At 39.9% G+C, this 24,514-nt stretch overlaps 2 protein-coding genes across 4 annotated transcripts in view; one reads left to right on the forward strand and one right to left on the reverse strand.

Annotated features, from left to right (window-relative positions):
- The window catches only part of LOC134209089 (uncharacterized), a 372,790-nt gene that overhangs the window by 111,508 nt on the left and 236,768 nt on the right, over nt 1–24,514 (reverse strand). The gene's annotated exons all lie outside the window — the stretch shown is intronic.
- Nucleotides 4,546–5,109, forward strand: LOC134209081 (uncharacterized). The gene has a single exon (XM_062685062.1). It carries the CDS (start codon nt 4,568–4,570, stop codon nt 4,913–4,915), a length of 348 nt encoding a protein of 115 aa, XP_062541046.1. The 5' UTR covers nt 4,546–4,567; the 3' UTR covers nt 4,916–5,109.

The raw sequence follows: 24,514 nt of genomic DNA on the forward strand, positions 1-24,514 counted from the left end.
CCGAGCCTCTTGAAAGGAGGCTTCCGAGCCTCTTGAAAGGAGGCTTCCGAGCCTCTTGAAAGGAGGCTTCCGAGCCTCTTGAAAGGAGGCTTCCGAGCCTCTTGAAAGGAGGTATCCGAGCCTCTCCTCGAGGATTTTTTTTAAATGATCCTCCGCAAATTAATCTAGAAAATCCATCAAAAAAATCTTAAGGAATTCTTTCGAAAATTCCTTCAAAATTTGTCTAAGAATTCTTTTAGAAACCCCCCCGGAATTTCTTTAGCAATGATTTCAGAAAGGTATTCCATTTGAAATTCCATACCATCGGCTCTTGTAATTCCGCTGGAATTTCTTTCAGAGATTTCGGAATTCGGAGAAAAGGAATTTCCAAAGGAACTCCCGAAGAAGTTTCCGAAATTCTTGAATTTCTCTGAGAATTCCTTTAAGGTTTCCTTTGGAATTTCCTCCAAGGATTCTTACGCAAATTTTCAGGAAATTACTTTTGAGATAGATCCACAAATTCTTTTGGAAATGCATCAAAATATTCTTTTAAAAAAAATACGGGATTTCTTCGGAAATTGCATAACGAATTCTTTTCAGACTATCTTCGGAAATATCTACGGAAATTGCTTCAGGAAAACATTCAGAAATTCCCTTAGGATGATTCGGAAATTTCTTTAGGAATTGGCTTTAGGAATGTCTGCGGAAATTGGTTTGGGAATTCCTTCGAACTTTTTTTTAAGAAATTACTTCAGTCATTATTTCAGGAATTTCTTTAAAAAAATCTTCCTTTATTCATTAAGAAATCCTTTCGGAAACTCTAGGAAAAAATTCTTGGAGTTCTTACGAAATTTCTCAAGAACTTTATCCAGGAATTCTTTGGATTTTTTTATGGAATTCCCATCTCATTTCACATTGTTCAAGAATAGTTCCTGGAGGAATTTCGGAAGAAATTTTAGACTAAAAGAATTTACGACAAATGCATTTTTCCAAAAAAGCCATCATCTACTTGTTTGTTTTAAAGCGGGAAAATGCGTAATTTGAAAGAAGGCGTTATCTACACTGTTGCCTGACTATATTTTGTTATTTCCGAGCAAATGTACACTTCAAATGAAGTAGTCATCTTTTCGTTTACCTTATTCCCGGCGAATTTACTTTTTCAAGAAGGAATCATTTATTCATTCTTCTTTTTTAGAGCAAACGCATGCTTCAAAAGAAAGGATGAATTACGTGGTTGCCTTATTCCGGGCCAATACATATAAAGGAGGAATCATATGTTATAGCCTTATCCCGGGCAAACGCGTGCATAGCAAGTAGAAATTATTAAATATTTTTGCTTGTTTCGAGAAAATTTCACTTTTCAAATCTTCTACTTATTTTCCTTATTCAATACAAATGCGTGCTTTAAAATAAGAAGCTGCTTACTCTCCCTGTTTTAGTCAATACTGCAGAGATCTCCGAATCGCGCCATCGAGTGCAATGTTGAACAATAAATTTGAAAGTCACCCTGCTTGAATCCATCCAAGGTCACAACGAGGTTGGCACTTCAGTCAGTTACCCGAGCAGGAGCGACAAGCTCGATAACAGAAGTTAGTATGAACTTGGCTGGCATAAGAGGTAAAATACCAAAAATTAGGCTTAGGTATTTTAATGCCAAATTTGTTTCTATCCATGTTCTCCTGCGCCATCTTGCGACATATGATTTTGAAAGACAAAGCTAAATAGAACTTTAAATATTTTGAAAGATAAAGTTTAAGAATTTTTGGACACATTGGCCAATACCGGAAGTATTTCCTGGAGCCGTGTTTTTTTTTTCAGGAAAGTAGATGAATTTGAATTAGCTCCGATATCCATCTTGCAAAATATAAAATTCTATGATTTGGATTGATTTTTAAGAGTTATTAAACACATTGAACACGTTCGCAAGTATTTCAGTGAACCTGGTTCTCTCAGGAAAGTAGACAGATTTCGATTAGCTCCGAAATCTTTCGGATTAGATTAGTTCCGAAATGTTTCGGAGTGTTTTTGGATGCATTGGTCACGTCTAGAAGTGTACCCAGGAACATGGTTCCGTAAGGGAAATTGGACGAATTTTTATTAGCTTTAGAACCTAATTTGATATTTCTTAAGATGGGTTTCAGTGGCAACAGAAATTTGTCCACTTTCCTGAGAAAAACATGCTCCCGGGAACACTTTTGGACGAGGCCTTTCAAAAATTCATCTGTTGGACTTTTTCAAAATCGTGAAGTTTTCATCGCATTTGTCCACGAAATTTGTCCACTTCCCTAAGGGAACCAGGTTCCTGGGACCACTTCTGGACGTAACCAATCTCTCATCTTTTGAGATTGTCCATCAAAATCATGAAGTTAGACGTGTTGCAAGATTGGGTATACCAATTTAAAAGAGGACATTATCCTGGGAAACTAAGTTCATGGAACATCCGGAATCGGGTTCTGATAATCCAATTGTACTTTGGTACTGACTTCTGATACTGGTAAATAATGATTGAGCACGTTTGCATTAACTTTATGAACTTCCGCTCAATAGTTTAAATTTATTTTTTTTTTTGATTTTTCACTACATTAAAATTTTGAAAATTACCTTCAAATGCTGAAATATGTATTTGTTTTTTTTATTTCAGAGCTTATTTTTTATTTTCCTTGTAAAAAAGTTGCATAATATTGTATTGGAATTTTAAACTAAAATATTTCACTCAAAAACAAAAACAAAAACACTGAGAAATAAAAAATTACTGCATTTTCAATATTTTTTATAAATTTGTAGAATTTTGAAATTTATTTTCCAACCACTCTTAAGCATGCAATGACGTTTATCTTCTTCTATCTTCTATATAATAAAAATGAAATGGTCTGTGTTCGTATCCGCATAACTCGAAAACGGCTGGATGGATTTTCTTCATTCCTTCAGCAGATATGTTTGTTATCGTTTCCGACGGGTTTATATAATATTTCCTCATGCGAAAATCACGAGTAAGGTTGAGTAAATCGTAAAAAACTAAAATAAAGATTTGTATGAGAATTTCGTATGGGTAGTTAACAACGCGCATTTTCGCCTACTATGCAGGACAACGTCTGCCGGGTCGACTAGTTATTGAATAAAATCAAAAACTTTCCAAATTCTGAACAATTAAAATTTGCAAAAAAAAATCAAAGTAGCCCGTCTAATGGCGGTCTTGGGAATTAGAGGGTTAATGGAGAATATGATTTCCGACTAAAGAATTTCACAGTTAAAAGATGAATTGCTGTAAAAATAGATCTTGTCAAAACATTCGACAGAGATGGAGAGCACTTTTCTAAAACCACTTGACTTTAAAATCTCAATTCTTTTACTCCGTCGTATGCACAAAAAAACAATTTATTTGAATAATAAACGATCACATCAGGCTTTTGTATTAAATTCATTCATGATCATGAGGACAATGATAAATAAACTTGTTCATTATTAAAGAGATGTTATTCCTTGGGAGACATTGCCCATCCAGTTACTTCCTCATACCGAACTAGCAAAGGTGTGGAAGCAAAATGCACATCCCACAACACATCTTCGGATGATTACATGCTTCATAAAGAAGCATTACTCTCAAAAAGCCTTTGCCCAGCATTGCCAAAGTCACAAACCACAAAATCCCAAAGATTTAATCGCGTGCCATTGGCCGCTATCGTTTCTACGCTGGACCATACTGGATCATTGGCCCTGGGCACAGTATAATATGTACTGCGTTGGATGGCTCTCGTTGCCCAGTGCCAGGCATTCCACTCGCATTGTAATCAAACGAGGAGGCTGCCACTTTGCACATGCAGTCATCCGTATTCCAGATTCTCAGACGCCGAGTGCAGCCTATTGTATGTACTGCACTGCAACCAACCAGCTAATGTACTGAAACCTGCGGCGACGGTGGAGGTGCCAAGGTTTGGGAAACATTTGCCAACCGCCGCACACGCCGGCAAGGAAAGATAAATCTCGTTCATTAACTATACGGTTTTGCCGGAAATAAGCCCTTGTCGCCTTGGTCGATGGTGGATCCGTACGAGAATTTTCCCGGCTAAAAGGAAGGCAGGTCTATGAATGACCTAACGATGGCCATCAGTGGCGATGGTTTGTCGGTAAGTTCCTTCATCTAAAGGTGATAAATATTTACGACGATTTCTGGATTCTTGAAGTTGGCTGTTGCGCCAGCGGAAGACATAGGGTGGGAATGTTGCTTCTTGAAGTAATTAATGCGTGTCGGAAAATTTAAACAGCAAATTAATATCAATTTCCTTCAGGATTACTACCCGGTTCCGGATTCTCGGGTGAGGTGTTGAATTTCTGGCTACCGGCGGGCACTTACTCACGAACACGTTCGCTTATCTTATTGTTTTATCATTAGTCGGCATTTATCAGTCTGTGCGTCTATTTTCCGCAGTAAACAAAGCTGGAACCCCCTAAAATGAGTTCATCCGAGCTTGGTAAGCCCAGCCGATAAGATTTCCGTTATCGTTATTGATTATATCTATAAATGGAATAATACCTGTGCTGCGGCACGCCTTGTTCAGTTCAGTAAGTTAATAATCGTCGCCTGAGTAAGATGTCGCACTTTCCGCCGCACTACATTCCACCGACGGGTCACGGCACACCCCTACCGCACAACCCACACGAGGGTCCCATATCGAGCACAGTGTTTCCTCCGGATATGAACCCGAACTATCCGCATCAGCCAATCGGAGTACATCATCCACCAGGAGGAGTTCACCCACCGGGACACTATCCACCACCACATCTGATGCCGCCGCCAATCGATCCACAACCTCCACACTATCCACCCGGCCATTATCCACCAGGGCACTATCCACCAGGGCACTACCCACCGCACTATCCGATGCCGCACGATCAAGCTGTTGCTTACGGAGGACCTAAAGCACCATTCAAGAAATAGCCCACATATGTAATGATCTTGTGCTTTATTAGTGGTTAAGGCTTATTACATTATCCACACAAAAAAAAACAACGTAGTATAGCTCTGTAGTTCATATTTATGAAATTATCCATGAAAATATACATAAGTTTATTAAAAGTTGCAAAATAAAAGTGTACATGTAGTGTAAGAAACAAATTGTACAAATCGGCAACGAAAATGCAACAAAGTAGATCGGACAAAAGTAAAATAGCGTACACCCACTAAGTGCAGGAGAAATAGGTGACGAGCAATGATTGAGGGTTTGCATTTACGATGAGCCTAATGATGACAATACTGATCACGGTAGGCAAGGAAAGATGGTTGCGTTTATTTAGTAATTTGGATTCGATTATTACGTATTCGATTACGTAGTTTCAAAATACATTGCACGGTGGACCTTTAGTGCGATGTTTTCTCAACAACTCTACCTAATAGTTCGTTGTTTGAATTCCACCATTTACGGAACTAAATCGCTAGTTACAGCAACTTATCAATATAAATAAAAATGAGTTGAGGTTTCCTTTATTAAAATTTAACATTTTCTTGACGGATGGGGTATACATATATGACCAGCATTCCGTATACAATCACAGAAGAGGGCTACGTCCACACTTACTTCTGCAAAATTGTTTATCAGCATGTTGCCACCTTAAAAACAGCAGTGTTTTGCCTTTCGCGTATACTAAGTATACGTAAAGGCTACAGGATCACTCCAAAATTGAACTTTTGATAGAAGGCTCGAAGACCCATAGTGTTATATACTAATCGACACAGCTCGACGAAGGTGATGAGGTGATGTCTGTATGTGTGTATGTATGTATGTGTGTTTGTACAAAAAAAAATGTAAAACACGCTTTTTGTAATTAGCAATTTGCTTGCAACAGGTTGCATTCGACGCGGAATCTTTCCAATTTTTTTGTTTTCGATAATTATCCCAGTCGGCCATTGCGTTCCGGAGTTATTAAAAAAACATTTTCTCTCATTTTTCTCATAGCCCCTCGAAAAAAAATTAAAAACCGTTTTTTTTTTTCAAAAACTGCTGCAATGTTTTCAATTTTCAAATGAACGCAAATAAATGTGAATTGATGGACATAAATTATTCTATCGCCCTTAAGTGCAATTTTGACCTTTCTTATATGCTTTTCTTGCTACATTTTATAATACACGAGAAAGGCATTATCGCCGCTAAGTGGATTATTCTGGGTTTTGAATATAACTTTTCAAACAGATTCCTTATATTTTTGTGGTCTTTCCCAAACGGGCCAACAAAATACGCATTTCGATTTCTATAAAACAAAATCTACCGTCTAAACTAACAAAATAATTTAAGTTTTTCTATTATTTTTAGGTTAAATTTTCCCTTATTAACTCCTTTCGGCGCAAAATGACGCAGATAGTTCAGGTGGCATCTGAAAGTACTAGCTTTCTGCTAGTACTAACACTCAGTTTCACGATCAAAAACGAATAACTTTTAAACTTTTAAATTTGATTTTCGGTCCCATCTAAGAAGTTTTTAGGTTAAAAATCCTCCTGAGTTGAGTTGAAAATTGTTTTTTTTCTGCCGAAAAATGAGATATAATGTTTAAGTGCTTTTAGTAAAGCTGTAGGAAATTCCATTACGAAAAACTTTGCAGAGTATTGTGAAGCTCTATCTGATCAAAGTGTTGAGATTGAGATATGAAGCGTTTTTGCGTTTTTACGTTCTATGGCTTAATTGTGAAATCAAGTTAAGAATTGATTCTCACAGATATTTCCAACAACGCTGCACAGTTGCCGCGTTTGAACTACACATTTATGTGTAGATGTGCTTCAGGCATAAATATTGACAAGAAGGTGGTGCCTTTGATGACAAGGTGATGCCTTTCTTGTGCATATAAAACCATAACTTTGATCTCATAGTCCGATCTGGTCAATTTTCAATAAAAAAAAACAATGGTTAAATGCAACTTATCGCGCACAAATCGGTGAAGGTGCCAACAAAATGAGTGACACTTTTTTACGCGATTTATGCGTTAAAAATAGCATTTTGGCCATAGCATCCTTTCTATTCAATACAAACAATAGGACACTCTCAAATGCAACTTGTTGTTAAGAATAAATGTAAAAAAAATGAGTGTTATGCTGTTTTTCTGTAAGAAAAAACAGTATTTTGTCCGTAACTGTTGAATCTGTGGGATTTGGAAAAGTTACCATCACGTAGCGTGTGATTATATATCGCTAGTCAATTGAAAACCGGAATGGGGGACTATCGAAGTTGTATTACGGATTCATTAAACCTAACTTCGCTAGAAGTGCGCTAGTGTAATTAGGCCCTAATTAGACTAGCACGCCACTAGTGAAGTTGGGTTTAAAATACGGATTGCGAGAAAAATCCAACTTCGAAATTCCCCCATTCCGGTTTTCAACTTAATTGAGTATATTAACACCTCAGACTCAGCGTGTCAATTGGTGAGCAGCAAGCCATGACTTGGCATCTTCTTGTCAGATCTCCGTGGCGTGCACACGCACCCAAGGATGGCTGCTGTCATCGCATTTCGTTCAGGCCATTTGGGGTCACACTCAAACATTTTGGCGATCCTGTCTGGTTTTTTTATCTTGACGCTGATTAGTTAGTTGAATTCAAATGGTTTAATAGACCAATGCAAACTCTAACTTAACCTCACTTATTTTGACAGTTCACAGAGCTTGTTTACAAGGTGTTAGAAGAAAAATCGATGAGGGGAAAATTAAAATTCATATGTTTAGTTTAAAATTGCTGTGATCCGAATACTTCACTGATATTCTTTGCATTCAGCATGAAATCAATCGTAACATCTACATGCGAATGAAATGACGAAACAATTTTATCGAAAGCTTCGCCGGAGACTAAGTCCTGGTGAAAAAGCTCTGTGAACTGTCAACTACGTCATCATGCACTAGTCTATGTGCGAAGAATAAAATATTTGATGCTAAAAAACAACAAGCCAAGGTTTGCAGCAAAGCGCATCTGGAAGACCCTTGGGCAATGGATTGTGGTTTGGAAAATCACAAAGCGGGTTTTGAAGACCGCTAGAAAATTGGTTTTAGACCGTTGGAAAATGACTTGTGCTGCGGAAAATAACAAAGCGCGTCTGGAAAACCGCTGGAAATGGTTTGTGGTTTGGAAAATCCAGTTACATTTGATATTTTATGTTGGTTTTTTAGTACTCTTGTAGACCGTTATAAAACCAAAAATGTTACTTGGAGAAGGCTGCTGGAAAATGGTTTGTGCAATGGAAAATCATAAAGTGCGCCTGGAAGATCGCTGGAAAATAGGTAGTTTGTTGTTTGGAAAATCACAAAGCGCGTCTAGAAGGCCGCTGGAAAATGGTTTGTGATGTGAAAAATTACAAAGCGCGTCTGGGAGAACGCTAGAAAATGGTTTGTGGTTTGGTATACCACAAGATAAAGCGCGTCTGGGCAACTGCCGAGAAAAGGGTTTGACGATCTAGAAAATCCCAAGGTGAGTCCTGGAAGTATTGGTTGCGGTTAGAAAAGTTTTGAAAAAAACCATCAAGCTCCAACTAGAATCGATCTATAGGGCGACGCTGCGATCAACTAAACTTGTCCAAAAGTTTATCAGTTTTCAAAGGAAGTAATCGGTTTCCTAAATGCAACATGTTCAATATTCATCTTCGGCGCGCGCAAATAACTTAGGAAAAAAAACCATTGCGTCCTGTGCAAGAGGATTTTTTTGCCTTTTTTAAGAGAATAAGGATAATATGGGGTTTAAGTAAGCGTAACCATAAGCGTGTGATTATATATTAACACCTCAGCGTGTCAATCGGTGAGCAGCAAGCGACGACTTGGCCACCCATGGATAGCTGCTGCTGCTGTCATCGCATTTTGCTCCGGACATTTGGGGTCACACAGAGTCCATAGTGCGACCTGGCCAATTTTCAATAGGAAACAATGGGATAGGATTCTGCATTATCCGGCCTGAGTAAAGAAAAAAAAATCAATTTACTGTCATTTCGTCATTTTATGTCGTATTGGCCTGGTTTTATCACTGTTCTGCTCGTACGGATCCCAGAATTCAGAATACATGTTGAAACTTGTGATGTGATCCTCTTATCCGGAGTTATTCCGGTGGGTCACTGGGTCAGATGCAGAAAATTTGACCACAACTTCCTTTTTTGGCGATACAAGTCCAAGAAAATTACGTTTATTTCGTCCCTATTTATACCATTTCGGTAGATTTATATATAGGGATTATATCAGAACCAAAAATCATGGTGACACCTGATCCAGAAATGGCCAACAACAGGTTTCTTTGCAGTGACCCTTTGGGATCCGGCCCCAAAATGGCTAACTCAATATTTTCGCTCCATATTAGAAATATGGGTGTCAAACTTCTGAATTTTGCAAGACTAGTGGAATTATGACATCCGGATATGATTCTGGGGACATTGGTCACCCTGGGGTCAGTTCCGAGGCCCTTGAGGAAGCATCAAAATCGGCCATTTTTGAAATGTCACAAACTATGACAATATGGGTATCAAACTTCAGCATTTTGCAATACAAAAAGGACTATTACAACCGGATGTGATTCTGAGGACATTGGCCACCCTGGGGTCAGTTCCGAGGCGCATGAGGAATCCTCCGGAAGCATCGAAATCGGCCATTTTCAAAGTGTCACAAACTACGGCAATATGGGTATCAAACTTCACTTCAAATCCCACTTGTCTTGCCTGATACCCATACTGCTATAATTTGAAGTATTTTGAAAATGCCTAATTTGGATGCTTCCGGAACAAATTTTCATTAAAAACAGTCTCATTACGGTCAATCCAATTCTTGTTGTATGGGCATACCACGTCAACTTGTTTACCTGCATCCATTGAGGGGATGCATAAAGACGAGAACTCGACAAGGTTAGTAGTCACTGACCGTTTTGGAAAGAACCCATGGTGAGCAGTAGAGATGTAAGCCTTGCAGGTATCGAAGAGAACTTTGTTCATGATTATTTCGAAAATTTTCGAACAGACGCCTAACGATGTTATACCCATTTAGTTCGCAATGTCACATCTGTTTCCCTTCTTGTAGATTGGAGATAGGAATGAAGTTTTCCACGCGATGGGAAAGGTCGCCCTCTGCATGGAACGGTTCAATAACTTCGCCAATGGTACCAGTAAAGCAGCATAGCACTTTTTACGCAGATACGATGGAATGCCACCCGGTCCGGGTGTTGTGGAGTACTTGAAATTTTGGAGTGCTTGTAGTACTTGTTCTTCAGAAATTTAAAAAATTCCAAAATCGAAACCATCCGGCGGAGTATCTCGGAGGGATTCGTCTATTTGAGATGGACCGAGTACTGCATTTGTAAAAGCCTTTTTGAAATGCTGGGCAAATAGTATGCACTTTTCAGATGCCGTGTCTGCAGATAAGTCACCTTAATGCATGCTTGTCGGTAGCCCGTTTTCTTTGCGTTTAGTTTGGACAAAGGACCAACACTTTTTTGGATGTAATCACATACTCCTCTGCGTACGATCAATATACATTGCATACGATAAACGATTAAAGCTAGTATATTTGTTGCTAGCCAATACGAAAAAACGCTTGGAGTGCGGAGTGCGATTATGTCTGAATTTCCGAAGGGCAGACTGCTTACATCTTTTCAGTTTACGGAGATATCTTTTTGTCCAAGGAAGTTTCAGGTGGTAGATTGAGAACTCCAACACTAACGACACAGTCTGTAAGCTTTATTTTCACCCACAGTTGTTCCAGGCATCCGCTAACTGAATTCGGATCCGCACATGAATGCAGAGCAAACGAAACAGCAATTAGTACACCTCCTCCTCTAGTTTTCGTGCTGTTAAGCGCATTCCGATCAGTTCTGTACACCGTGAAAGAGTCGCTAAAAAGTTGTGTAGATAGAATACAATCATCGAGACAAGTCTCGGTTAATACGATGACATCATAATTCGAATCTGAAGCAGCAACAAAGAATGAGTCGATCTTAGTACGAAGACCCCTCACATTTTGGTAAGAAATGCGCAACTCGGATAGCGAGACAGTGGACATAATGCAGCGAATAGGTTGTTGGGAGCTGCTTGAACGCATAAAAGCACCTGCTTGAGTTGAACCTGAGGTCAACGTAGGTGCCAAAATGGTCATGGTACTGGGTTGTGAAGCAGCAGGACAACTGAAAACAGGTAACTTATCAGGAGGTGGCATGTTCGCATTGCGATCGTACTTGCCTGAGAATGACAGTTGGAAGGTCCCTCCACCTGCCTGAAACACAGGGCCGGACGACTGATGAACGCAGACTGGATTGGTTCGACTGTGATAAGCGGATGGCTGGAGGCAAGTGTTCGTCCCGGGGTCAGATGAGGGGAATTTCCAGGTGAGACATCGCTGCACATTGGGGGGCGTACAATCGGGCATAAAAGACAAAACTGAACGTCCGAAAATGAGAATATATCCTCCATTCGGTAACATAGTTAGCTTGCCTCAGCAGCTGACCCATGGTTCTCCCCATTGTAATGATTTTGTACATTTCCCCGTTTAATTCACCAACTTTTTGCATTTACAAACCTTGCGGATCCCAAATTGCGCGGTGTGTTACGGTGTAAGATCTACCACGGTCACATTGCCAGCTACAGGCAAGTCCTGACCCAACGAATACCTTCCCCAATATCCAACTCCGTAGTACTTATGAGGGTGTCGCTGAGTCGGGGGCCTCTCGTTAAGTAAGTACTACATCAACACTTCCCTCCCCTCCCAAGTTACGGTGAAGATGGGCGTGGCCAGGAGTAGTAATCCTCATGCTTTTGTGATTTTTATTCTAGATTGAAAGTTCGTGCATTCCTTACACGGACATCAGAATGATGTAAGTCGCGGGCCACGTGTCTCTTTGTGTATAAAAGAAGCAGTACCTATCGTGTGCGAGTCATTCCAGTTTGTGACAGCAGCGCGTACTGGCGTGCTTTTTGCTCACGCTTTTTTTAAAGTGTTTTTCTTTTTTGTTCGCTGTGTTTACTTACACCGCAGAGAACAGACGTTCACGTTCATCTTATGTCGCGAAGTTGTGTAAAACGTTGTACTGGTAATTTTTAAGTATGTCGTTATGCCTCCGTTGCACCGTGCTGTTGTGCTAAGAATGTTGTTAAAAAAACGCCGTATTTTACTTTTTAGCGCTAGTGTTCATACCGAATTGTCACTAGATGGCAGTATCACCTTGTTTACGTAGTATAAGCCAACGCCATCGCTTGGTGAGATTGAATTTGTATGTCGGGCAGTCTGCGTTGGCGGCGCTGGGGAGCTTTACACACGTTTTCAACAAAATATTGTAAGAACCTCCATGTCTGTTCTCTGTGCTTACACAGCATGCAGGAGAGCTGCTGCTAGGTCTGCGAATATGCATGAAAGAGGGCAGGAAACATTGTTTTGTCATTCAATGCTTGATGATGGTCGGATGCAGTGGTGTCGGTTGCGATCGATGCAATCGCCCATTGCATTACGGAGTTTGATAGTAAACGACACGTATTTTAAAACATGGTTATACTATAACAGTTCTGATTCCCCAGCAAAAAAAAATCAACTACACTGATGCACAATCAGTAATGGTGCTGATATCCATTTTAGATTAAAAAATTTTGCCTTATTATATATGTAAATGTTCTAAAAAAGTCCGCAAAAAATAATTTCCAGAAGAATATTTTAATAAATATTATTTTATACTTTGGTTTTCATTTTCTGAGAAATTGTATTATTAAACTTTTTTGTTGACGTATTAGCAGTACCTCTCTATTTTAGTAGAGTTACTGCTACTGGAATTGTTTCTTATTTTTGTGATTTATTTCAACAAAAAGCGACGAAATTTGTGCTGTATATCTTTGTTTGGCGATAACATTCCTTCCCTTCCTTCCGTGATTGTAAGGACGTGGCCAGGTATACAACTGCTACTGTATAGGAAAAGCTACTAATCCCAAGTACCAATTTGCGACAATATACAGTAGATTGCTCAATTGAGCATTGTATAGCCACCCACGATTTGTACAATCACATATGCTATGCTATGCTATGCTATGCTATATCTTTGTTTGGCGATAAGATGAAAATTTGTTCAATGAGCTGGGTAGACACCTTTACGTGGTGTGTTACGGTGTAAAATCTATCACGGTTACATTGCAATCCAGACCCAACGAATACCTTCCTCATTATCCAACTCCGTGGTACTTATGAGGGTGTCGCTAAGTCGGTGGCCTCTCGTACCACATCAAAAATTCCTTTCTCTCCCTAGTTACGGTGAAGATGGGCGTGGCCAGGAGTAGTAATCCTCGTGCTTTTGCTATTTTTGTTTATGACTGGAATCAAGGACCACTCCGCATCTTGATTCCTGATAGCATTCTAGATAAGGATCTCAAGTAAAACATGAGTATCACTAGTGTCTAATCTACGAATTACACCGTAACAATGCTAATGCTAATGCTAAAATGAGTTGGAAAATGGGACAGTTCCCCTAAAATAGCACATTTTGCCAAGATCTAAAAACTATCATCAATAAGAAATCTATAAATGCCCTACATTTGCTTGAGTAAATAAGGGCTTGAAAGTTAGAAACAAAGCAATTCTAATTATGTATTTAATTATTAGTTCTATTTCCACAAGTTTAAAAAAAAACAAATTGCTTAAAATTCTACACAGCATGGAAGTTGTCGTTGCAATATCTATAATCAAGTATTTGGGTTCAAAAGTTAAATGTAAAAACAATACCTTACGTTTATACAAGTCCTACGTCTACTCGAGGTTGTGTTTAAAACGATAAACTAATAAGTTTCATCATAACATCATATTAAGATCAAAAATAGCTAAATAAACAAATGTATTTTATTTCAAAAAGGCGTTAGTGTTTCTTCAAACCTAACCTTGAAATCTGTCATAATGAAATTGATACAGAAGCAGCAAACAGTCACACTTCATTATCATTGGACACGAACCGTTACGTGCGAAAAAGCTTCAAAGCGTAAGGTGCGTCAAAAATTCGCGTGCAAACATTTCGCACCCAAACGGTTTCACTTTGGTGTTGTCGGGGACTTAGGACATCATCGATGCAGACTGGAAACGTCCCATTAGTCAGCTCCTCGACCCGCAGTCGTCGCATTAGAGAGCCGGGCGTTCGCATCGTGTATCGGTATAAATGTCGAGGTCAGATAAGTTGGGCGCCAACTCGCGGTAAATTACACAGTTGAAGGGTGTAGTTCGGTAGCTGCGAATAGGTGGTCCGTACCGTGTAATTACCTTTCTAAGTACACACATCATCATCGTTGAGGATCGCGGTCACCATCTACATCAGATACGACTGGAGCCGTCGCGGTACTTATGGATCGATTAAATGAGCGTCCTCCTCGATCAACGCTCGCGGTATGATTTAGCGGTGCATGGCTCCGGCAAAGGTCGTCGTGGTATGCAGAAGGCAATTAAGTTGTTCAAGTTAACGCGTTTATACGATTTTTATCTACCGGGTTATTATGTGAAGTCATGATCGTTTTTGATATTCACCTTTTCGAGATAAAATTGATATAATTTTAATATTTGCTCTGAGGTTATAAGTTCTCTCTATCAATGAACTTTTAAAAGAGTCATCTAACTAAATGTTAAAAGTTTAAAACAAACAATCAGTTCGATAAATTGAAACGTTGTCTGTACAGTGGAAGTATATAAGTATGTTGAGTTTTCGGTCACATTAAATGTGTGATAGACAGAAAGACAATAATTATGCGTCGTCACCCTGCGCTTTTATTTTATCAATCGTTTTTATCGCAACAAGATATATTCGACAGTGAGAGCTTACTCATCCCATGATTCATGTTATTTGAAATCGATAACTGTTTTAAAAAGTTATCCGTCATCAGAGCGTTTGCACATGGTTGATTATCAGAATGGCAATATCATCATTTGATGCTTACGTTAAGCAGAACTCTTTGCAATTAACTTAGAAATGTTTGTAACTTATTTATGCTAAACTCATAAAATCATTTTTTCTGTCTTTAACTCACATCTAATCCGATGGCGTCGATGGTAAGAAGATCGCTCGTTAGCCAACACTTGTACAATGGATAGGATCACATTCGCTTCGGTAGGAGCTTGTAAAGTTGTTTAGCAAAAAGCAGTAGCCCAAGACAAGTAGGTACAAAAAAACAACGCGATGATCCATCAACAGACAGCTAGGCTCTCATATTTCAATTATATTTCAATTAATCTCCTTTTCGAATGGTCGCTTCATTTTTCATCATCACAATCGACAGCTTGTTGCTGGTGAACGGGGTAAATCCATCCGAGCTGCTGCTGCTGCTATAGCTCTTGTGGGGTCTTAAGGCGACGAAGCTGCGGCATCACAGCACAAGAGCTTTACACTCGACTGCTTGCTGACCATAAGGGCATTAAGGTGAAGTGAGACTAAAAATGAAAATAAAACGAATTGGATTAATTCTTTCCAATTACCTACCTAAGAACACTTGACGACGTGTTAAGTGTTGGTTTATTGGATAACGTGTTTTTTGCTTGCTTAACTTTTTCTTCGGATCGTTCGGCTGCTTCTTGCGTGGTATGGGCCGTCGCAGTTTGCATTGCCTCCTCTGCCCGTTGGTCAAGGTAATAATGCAAACACGATAGCTTATGGCGGCATCATCAGCAGTCGGTGGCAAAGGTTTTTCACAATATGTATCGATGTTCGGTTTCGATGCACGTATATGGGTGAATTGTGAATCGCAATTGCATGCATCGTGAGCATGATCTTAAATAACTGTCTCTGAGGACGAATTGGATAGACACCGCAGTGGATTACCTTATGTGGAAGAATGACTCGCAGATCGGAAAAACGTGGAACTGTTGGTGACATGATCTAATTTTCTTCTTCCATACATAGATAGACAAAGGGTGGGTGTACCGAAATAGTCTTTTAATACTACAAGTACCGAGCCAAGATTTGTAACGTAAAGTACCAAGGTCGCAAAAAAACGTGGAACGGCTATACTTTGAGCATACAGATCTCATTCGGTTTTCAACCAAATCTCTTGATTTTTTCACAAAACAATCTGTAGGATAATAAAACGGCTCAAAGATGTGAATTCCTGCAGAAATTCCAAAAGTAGTTCCAGGAGGATTTCCATGAGAAGGAATTCCAGCAGGAATATTTGGAGAAAGCCCAAGAATAATTCCAAGAGGAGTTCAGAAGTTCAGGATGAGTTTCAGGAGAAACTTTCGAAGGAATTCCAGAAAGGACCTATATGTTAGTTTGTGGAGGATCTCTTGAAGGAATTCTAGCAAGAATTACTAGATCAATAATGAACATCTGGAGGAATTTAAAAAGGAATTTATGTAGGAAATTCAGGAATTATTAATGGAACTCTGGAAGAAACACCTGCAGGAATTCCCGGAGAAACATCCGAAGATATTCCCGGATGACCTTCTGAAAGAATTCCAAGAGAAACGCCTAAAGGAATGGGGTCTACAGTAGCCTTGTGAGCAAAGGCATAGGATTGCCGATCCGGAGATAGGTAGATCGATTCTCGGTCCGATCTAAGATGTTTTCGTGTTGGAAACTTTCTCGACCCCTGGACATAGTGTATTCACTGTACTTACCACGAAAGATGATACATACTTATGCAACGGCTGGCATAGACAACTTTCAATTAATAACTGAGAAAAAGCTAAAAGATTACCAAGTTAAGAAGTCGGTCAAGTTCTAGTTGGAATGGAGAGCCATTGAAGAGGGAGGCATTACAGGAGGAACTTTGGAAAGAACTCCTGAGTGAATTACAGGAGGAATTTCTTGAGGAACTTCAAGAGCAATTCATGGCGGAACTCTTTGAGGCTACACTGGCGTCTCAAGCATAGTTGTCCTATGTCGTTTTTAGTTGATGGCTTTCATGCTGCCCTGGTGGCCAACAAAAGAATCCACCAATGGATTTAAAAACTAGATAGTATTGCTTGCAAGCCTAGCCATGATGTCTGATTAAAAAATAACTTGTCGCGACACCGCCAGCACAGTGGGAAAGGGATCGTAAAAAAAACTACATGGGAAAACAATGCTTGGCACGACATTACAGGAAGGACTACTACAGAAGGAACTCATGATGGAATTTCAAAAGCAAAATTCAAAGAGAAACTCAAGAAAGAGTTTCCTCAGGCATTCCTCCTGTAGTTCATTCAGAGATTTCTTCTGGAGCTAGTCCAGGAATTCTTCCCAAGAATCCAAAAAAAAATCTTCCCAAAAATCATCTTGAAGATCCCGAAGTCTTCCAGGAATTTATTCTGAATTCCACTAGGAATTCATCCAAAAATCCACCTTGAAATTCATCATGATCATGAGTTCATCCTTCATGAATTCATCATAAGTTCATCCAGGAACTCATCCAGAATTCACCCCCATTCTGGATTCCTCCAGGAATTTAATCTGATCTTCCCCAGGAATTTAATCTGATCCTCCCAGGAATTCATTTTGAATTCCCCCCAAAATTCATTCTGAGTTCCCTCAGAAATTCATTATGAATTCCCACAGAAATTCATTCCGATTTTCCACAGAAATTCATCCTGATTTTCTCCAGGAATTCATTTTAAATTCCCCTAGGAATTTATTCGGAATTCCCACCGGAAATCATTCGGAATTTCCTCAGGAATTCATTCAGAATTCCCCCAGAAATTCATTCGGAATTCTCCCAGGAATTCATTCAGAATTCCCCCAGGAATTCATTCGCAATTCTCCCAGGAATTCATTCGGAATTCTCCCAGGAATTCATTCGGAATTCCCCTAGGAATTCATTCGGAATTCCCCCAGGAATACATTCGGAATTCCCCCAGGAATTCATCCCAAATTCTCCCAGGAAATAATTCCGAATTTTCCCCGGAATTCATTCCGAATTCTCCCAGAAATTCAATCCGAATTGCCCTAGAAATTCTTTCCAAACTCTCTCAGGAATTCATTCCGAATTCCCCCAAGAAATCATTCCGAATTCCCCCAGGAAATCATTCGGAATTCCCTCAGGAATTCATTCCGAATTCCCTCAGTAATTCATTTCGAATTCCCGCAAGACATAATTCCGAAAGCCCCCAGGAATTCATTCGGAATTCCCCCAGGAACTCATTCCGAATTTCCCTACGAATTCATTCCGAATTCCCCCATGAATTCATTCCGAATTCTCCCAGGAATTCATTTCGAATTCCCCAGGAATTCATTCTGAATTCCCGCAAGACACCATTCCAAATCTCCCAGGAATTCCCCTAGGAATTTATTCCGAATTACCCCAGGAAATCATTCCGAATTCCCCCAGGAATTCATTCCGAATTCCCCCAGGAATTCATTCCGAATTCCCTCAGCAATTCATTCCAAATTCCCTCAGAAATTCATTCCGAATTCCCCCAAGAAATCATTCCGAATTCCCCCAAGAAATTATTCCGAATTCCCCCAAGAAATCTCCCCCAGGAATTCATTGAGTTCCCCAGGAATTCATTCTGAGTTGACCAGGAATTCATTCTGAATTCCCCCAGGAATTCATTCTGAAATCTCCCAGGAATTTAATCTGAATTCCCTCAGGAATTTATTCTAAATTCCCATAGGAATTCATTCCGAATTCCTCTTGGCATTCATTCTGAATTCCCCTAGGAAATCATTCTGAATTCCCCTAGGAATTCATTCTGAATTCCCCCAGGATTCATTCTGAATTCCCCCAGGAATTTATTCTGAATTCCCCAGGAATTCTTTCTGTATTTCCCAGGAATTCATCCGGAGTTTCCCCAGGAATTCATTCGGAGTTCCCCCAGGAATTCATTCGGAATTCCCCCGAAAATCATTCAAAATTCCCCTAGGAATTCGTTCGGAATTTCCACAGGAATTAATTTTAAATTCCCCCAGGAAATCATTTTGAATTCCCCCAGGAATTCTTTTTGAATTCACTTTGAATTCCCCCAGGAATTTATTCCAAATTCCCCCAGGAATTCATTTGGAATTCCCCCAGGAATTCATGCGGAATTCCCTCAGGAACTAATTCAGAATTTCCCCAGGAATCAATTCGAAACTTCCTCAGAAACTCATTCTGAATTCCCCCCGGAATTCATTATGAATACCCTCAGGAATGTATTCTGAATTCCCCAGGAATTCATTATGTATTTCCCAAGAATTCATTCAGAGTTCCCCCAGAAATTCATTCGAAATTCCCCCAGAAATTCATTCAGAATTCCCCCAGGAAATCATTCGGAATTCCCCCAAGAATTTATTCGGAATTTCCCCAAGAATTCATTCGGAGTTCCATCAGGAATTCCTTCGGTTTTCCCCCAGGAAATCATTCCAAACTCCCTCATGAATTCATTCGGAAATCATCCAGGAATTCATTACGAATTCCCCCAGGAATGCATTCGGAATTCCCCCAGGAATTCATTCGGAATTCCTCCAGGAATTCATTCCCCCAGAAATTCTTTTTGAATTCCCCAGGAATTCATTTTAAATTCCCCGAGGATTTCATTCGGAATTCCCCCAAGAATTTATTCGGAATTTCCCCAGGAATTCATTCGGAGTTCCATCAGGAATCCATTCGGCTTTCCCCCAGGAAGTCATTCCGAAGTCCCCCAGGAATTCATCCGGAATTCCCCCAAGAATTCATTCAGAATTCCTCCAGAAATTCATTCGGAATTCTCCCAGGAATTCATTCGGAATTCCCCCAGGAATTTATTCGGAATTCCCCCAGGAATTCATTCGGAATTCCTCCAGGAATTTATTTGGAATTCTCCCAGGAATTCATTCGGAATTCCCCCAGGAATTAGTTCGGATTCCCCCAGGAATTAGTTCGGAATTCCCCCAGGAATTAGTTCGGAATTTCCCCAGGAATTCGTTTGGAATTCCCCCAGGAATTCGTTCGGAATTCCCCCAGGAATTCGTTCGAAATTCCTCCAGGAATTTATTTGGAATTCTCCCAGGAATTCATTCGGAATTCCCTCAGGAATTCGTTCGGAATTCCCTCAGGAATTCGTTCGGAATTCCCCCAGGAATTCGTTCGGAATTCCCCCAGGAATTCATTCGGAGTTCCCCCAGGAATTCATTCGGAGTTCCCCCATGAATTCATTCGGTTTTCCCTCATGAATTCATTCGGAACTCCTCCAGGAATTCATTTGGAATTCCCCCAGGAATCTATTCGGAATTCATCTAGGAATTCATTACGAATTCCTCCAGGAATTCATTACGAATTCCCCCAGGAATTCATTCGTAATTCCCCCAAGAATTCATTCGGAATTCCTCCAGGAATTCATTCGGAATTCCTCCAGGAATACATTCGGAATTCCTCCAGGAATACATTCGGAATTCCTCCAGGAATACATTCGGAATTCCTCCAAGAATTCATCAGGAATTCCTCCACGAATTCATTCGGAATTCCTCCACGAATTCATTCGAAATTCCTCCAGGAATTCATTCGGAATTCCCCCAGGAATTTATTCGGAATTCCCCAGGAATTCATTCGGAATTCCTCCAGGAATTTATTTGGAATTCTCCCAGGAATTCATTCGGAATTCCCCCAGGAATTAGTTCGGATTCCCCCAGGAATTAGTTCGGAATTCCCCCAGGAATTAGTTCGGAATTTCCCCAGGAATTCGTTTGGAATTCCCCCAGGAATTCGTTCGGAATTCCTCCAGGAATTCGTTCGAAATTCCTCCAGGAATTTATTTGGAATTCTCCCAGGAATTCATTCGGAATTCCCCCAGGAATTAGTTCGGAATTCTCTCATGAATTAGTTCGGAATTCCCCCAGGAATTCGTTCGGAATCCCCCAGGAATTCATTCGGAGTTCCCCCAGGAATTCATTCGGAGTTCCCCCATGAATTCATTCGGTTTTCCCCCAGGAATTCATTCGGAACTCCTCCAGGAATTCATTTGGAATTCCCCTAGGAATTCATTCGTAATTCCCCCAAGAATTCATTCGGAATTCCCCCAGGAATTCATTCGGAACTCCCTAAGGAATTCATTCGGAACTCCCCCAGGAATTAATTCGGAATTCCTCCAGGAATTCATTCGGAATTCCTCCAGGAATTCATTCGGAATTCCTCCAGGAATTCATTCGGAATTCCTCCAGGAATTCATTCGGAATTCCTCCAGGAATTCATTCGGAATTCCTCCAGGAATTCATTCGGAATTCCTCCAGGAATTCATTCGGAATTCCTCCAGGAATTCATTCGGAATTCCCCCAGGAATTCATTCGGAATTCCTCCAGGAATTCATTCGGAATTCCCCCAGGAATTCATTCGGAATTCCTCCAGGAATTCATTCGGAATTCCTCCAGGAATTCATTCGGAATTCCCCCAGGAATTCATTCGGAATTCCTTCAGGAATTCATTAGGAATTCCTCCAGGAATTCATTCGGAATTCCCCCAGGAACTCATTCTGAATTCCTCCAGGAATTCATTCTGAATTCCCCCAGGAATTCATTCGGAATTCTCCCAGGAATTCATTCGAAATTCCCCCAGAAATTCATTCGAAATTCCCCCAGAAATTCATTCGAAATTCCCCCAGGAATTCATTCGAAATTCCTCCAGGAATTCATTCGGAATTCCCCCCGGAATTCATTCGGAATTCCTCCAAAAATTTATTGATTTCCTTCAGGAATTTGTTCTGAATTCCTCCAGGAATTAATTCTGGATTCCCCCAGAAATTCATTCGGAGTTCCCCCATGAATTCATTCGGTTTTCCCCCAGGAATACGTTCGGAATTCCCCCAGGGATTCGTTCGGAATTCCCCCAGGGATTCGTTCGGAATTCCCCCAGGGATTCGTTCGGAATTCCCCCAGGGATTCGTTCGGAATTCCCCCAGGGATTCGTTCGGAATTCCCCCAGGGATTCGTTCGGAATTCCCCCAGGGATTCGTTCGGATTTCAGGAATTCGTTCGAATTCCTGAATTCATTCAGTTCCACCAGAATTCATTCGGAACTCCCCCAGGAATTCATTCGAAATTCCCTCAGGAATTCATTCGAAATTCCCCCAGGAATTCATTCAAAATTCCTCCAGGAATTCATTCGAAATTCCCCCAGGAATTCATTCGGAATTCCTCCAGAAATTTATTTTGATTTCCTTCAGGAATTCGTTCTGAATTCCTCCAGGAATAAATTCTGAATTCCCCCAGGAATTCTTTCTGAATTCCACCAGGAAAACATTCTAACTAAATAACACGGCCTGTTATAAATCGGTTACTTTATTCTGGTCCGGAATAAAAAAAAAATCCTGGGGAAACTTCTGCTAAAGAAACTCTGAAGAATTTGCTGAGAAAATTTCGAAGAATTTGCAGAGAAGAAAATATCGCGGCCATGCAATACCACGACAAACTCTGCCACCTACGATTTCTAGACCAGCGCACCTCTAACTCTAGGAGGAATTCCTGCAGAAATACGAAGAGGAACTCCAGAAGAAATTAGTACAAGAACTTCAGATGAATTCGTGGAGTAACTGAAGGAAGTACAGGAACAGTTCCTGGAGCAACTTCAGGAGTCAATAAAAAAGGATTTACTTGTGGAACTTCAGGATGGATTTCTAGAAGAGTTTCAGGAGACATTCCTAAAGGGTCTCATTGAGAAATTTTTTTATGGAATCAAAGAAGGAATCACAGGGGGAGTTCCAGGAAGATTTTCTGAACAAACTCTCAAAAATCTTTGAGTTGAGTTATTGTTGGAACTATAGGAGGAATTCGAGTATGAATTCTTGGAGGAATTTCATGACACATTTGTGGAAGAACTTTAAAGTGGAATTGTGTATGAGCTCCAGGAGGAATTGCTGTGGGCTTCTCAGGGGGAATTCCTTGGGTTACTCCAGGGGAAATTTTTGGATGCGTTGCTGGAATTTATGGCTGAACTTCAGAAGATATTCTATAAGGAACTGCAGAAGGGATTTTTGGAGAAACTCCCTACGATCTCTTTGTATAGTTCCTTTAAGAAATCCAGGAGGAAATCCTGAAAGAACTGCAGGAATAAGTCCTGTAGTTTTCTCCTGAATGGAATCCCGGAGGAGCTGCACGGTGGTATTCTGGAAGATTTCGGGTTGAATTCCTAAACGAGCTTCATTAAGACCTTCTGGAAGAACTCTAGAAGGTTTTCAACGAGGATTCATCAATTCCCAAATTCCTAAACACTTTAACTCATAAACTTATAAACTCTTAAGCCCATAAGTTCCCGAATTTCTATGCTTCTAAATGCATAAATTCCTAAATTCACAATTTCCGAAGCTCCTAAATTCATAAATTCCTGAATCCCTAATTTAATAAATTGTTAAATTCCCAAATTTCTAAAATGGTAAATCCCCAAGTTCCTGAATTCCTATATTCTCAAATCCCTAAGTTCTTTAATTCCCAAATTCAGAGATTCCCCAATTTATTAATTACCAAGTTGCTAAATTCCTGTGCCTGCAAACTCATGAATTCTTAAATAACTAAAATCAAAAATTCCCAAATTCCTAGATTCCTAAATTCCCAATTTAAAACAGATTTCTCGATCGTGATTATGATGAATGATATCTCAGTATGGTGTTTTTCTTGCTCATTTTTTACAAACTGGATTTCAGAAACACACATTGATAAAACACAATGTTATTTTTGATTTGTCATAAAATGTTGGATGGTTTCAATTCGAACTACTTTCATACAAGCAGCAAGCACCATGTTGCGACTTGTAAGTGCTGCAAAAAACGTGGAACGGAATATTCTGGCTGATCCTCAGCGGGCAATGCATGGATTTACAATCCGTTGTCGGTAACGAAATCCTGATATCCTACAGATTGTAACTGGAAAGAATTATGATCATTGGAGTCTTACAACTCAGTTGTACGAGAAAGGAAAAAAACTAAATCATCAATTAAAAATGTTTCCTGAAGACAATACAAAATTGGTATTGGCTTTTTTTTATACATTATTTCTTCCTTGTAAATTTGTCTGTTATTTATAATATTTTCAATAACTCAAAGCTTGTTTCCGCTGGAGATTGTGTGATCGTCAACATATGATTGATCTTATTGAAACAAATCAGCAAAAAATTACCCTAGCAAACATGAGATCGATGACCGTATCCACAATACCTCGAGGGCACAATCAAATTTTCACGACTGACAAAAAAAACATAACTGACCATACCAATTTGTCCGTTAGCGCGCCTAGGGGCATTCGATCGGTATCCGAACTTGACGGTTTTGGTATAGCTTGAAGCTAAAAGGTGAAGTTCAAATTGCTGGTATTTAATCATCGTGAGACTTCCGTTGACGGCTCGTTTCAGTTTATCTATTTTTTGCAAATCACGTAGCGACACTTGTATCAACAGCTCACAGCCCAGGGCGACATTCCGCTAGCTTTGTATAATTTTATAGCATTGACCGACCGTATAATTCATCAAACGAAAACCGTTTCGACGGAGTTTGTGGCGCCGGCTCGGCTCCGCCAGTTGAGATGTCAATATTTCGAAACCCAGAGCATACCGTAAGGTTCATTCAACTGCGTTTGAGCTCATAACATTGCCATGTATTTATTTTCCTTTTTGCTTGATATGGGGTTTCTCTTAACAAAAAATTGACAAATCTAAGTAAGATAAGACTCGAATAATG

The sequence above is a fragment of the Armigeres subalbatus genome, chromosome 1 (genome assembly GCF_024139115.2).
Source record: "Armigeres subalbatus isolate Guangzhou_Male chromosome 1, GZ_Asu_2, whole genome shotgun sequence".
In the NCBI taxonomy this organism is placed as follows: Eukaryota; Metazoa; Arthropoda; class Insecta; order Diptera; family Culicidae; genus Armigeres; species Armigeres subalbatus.

What these genes read in the sequence shown, in the direction of transcription:
- LOC134209081 (XM_062685062.1), top strand. Translation starts at nt 4,568, where the DNA reads ATGTCGCACTTTCCGCCGCACTACATTCCACCGACGGGTCACGGCACA.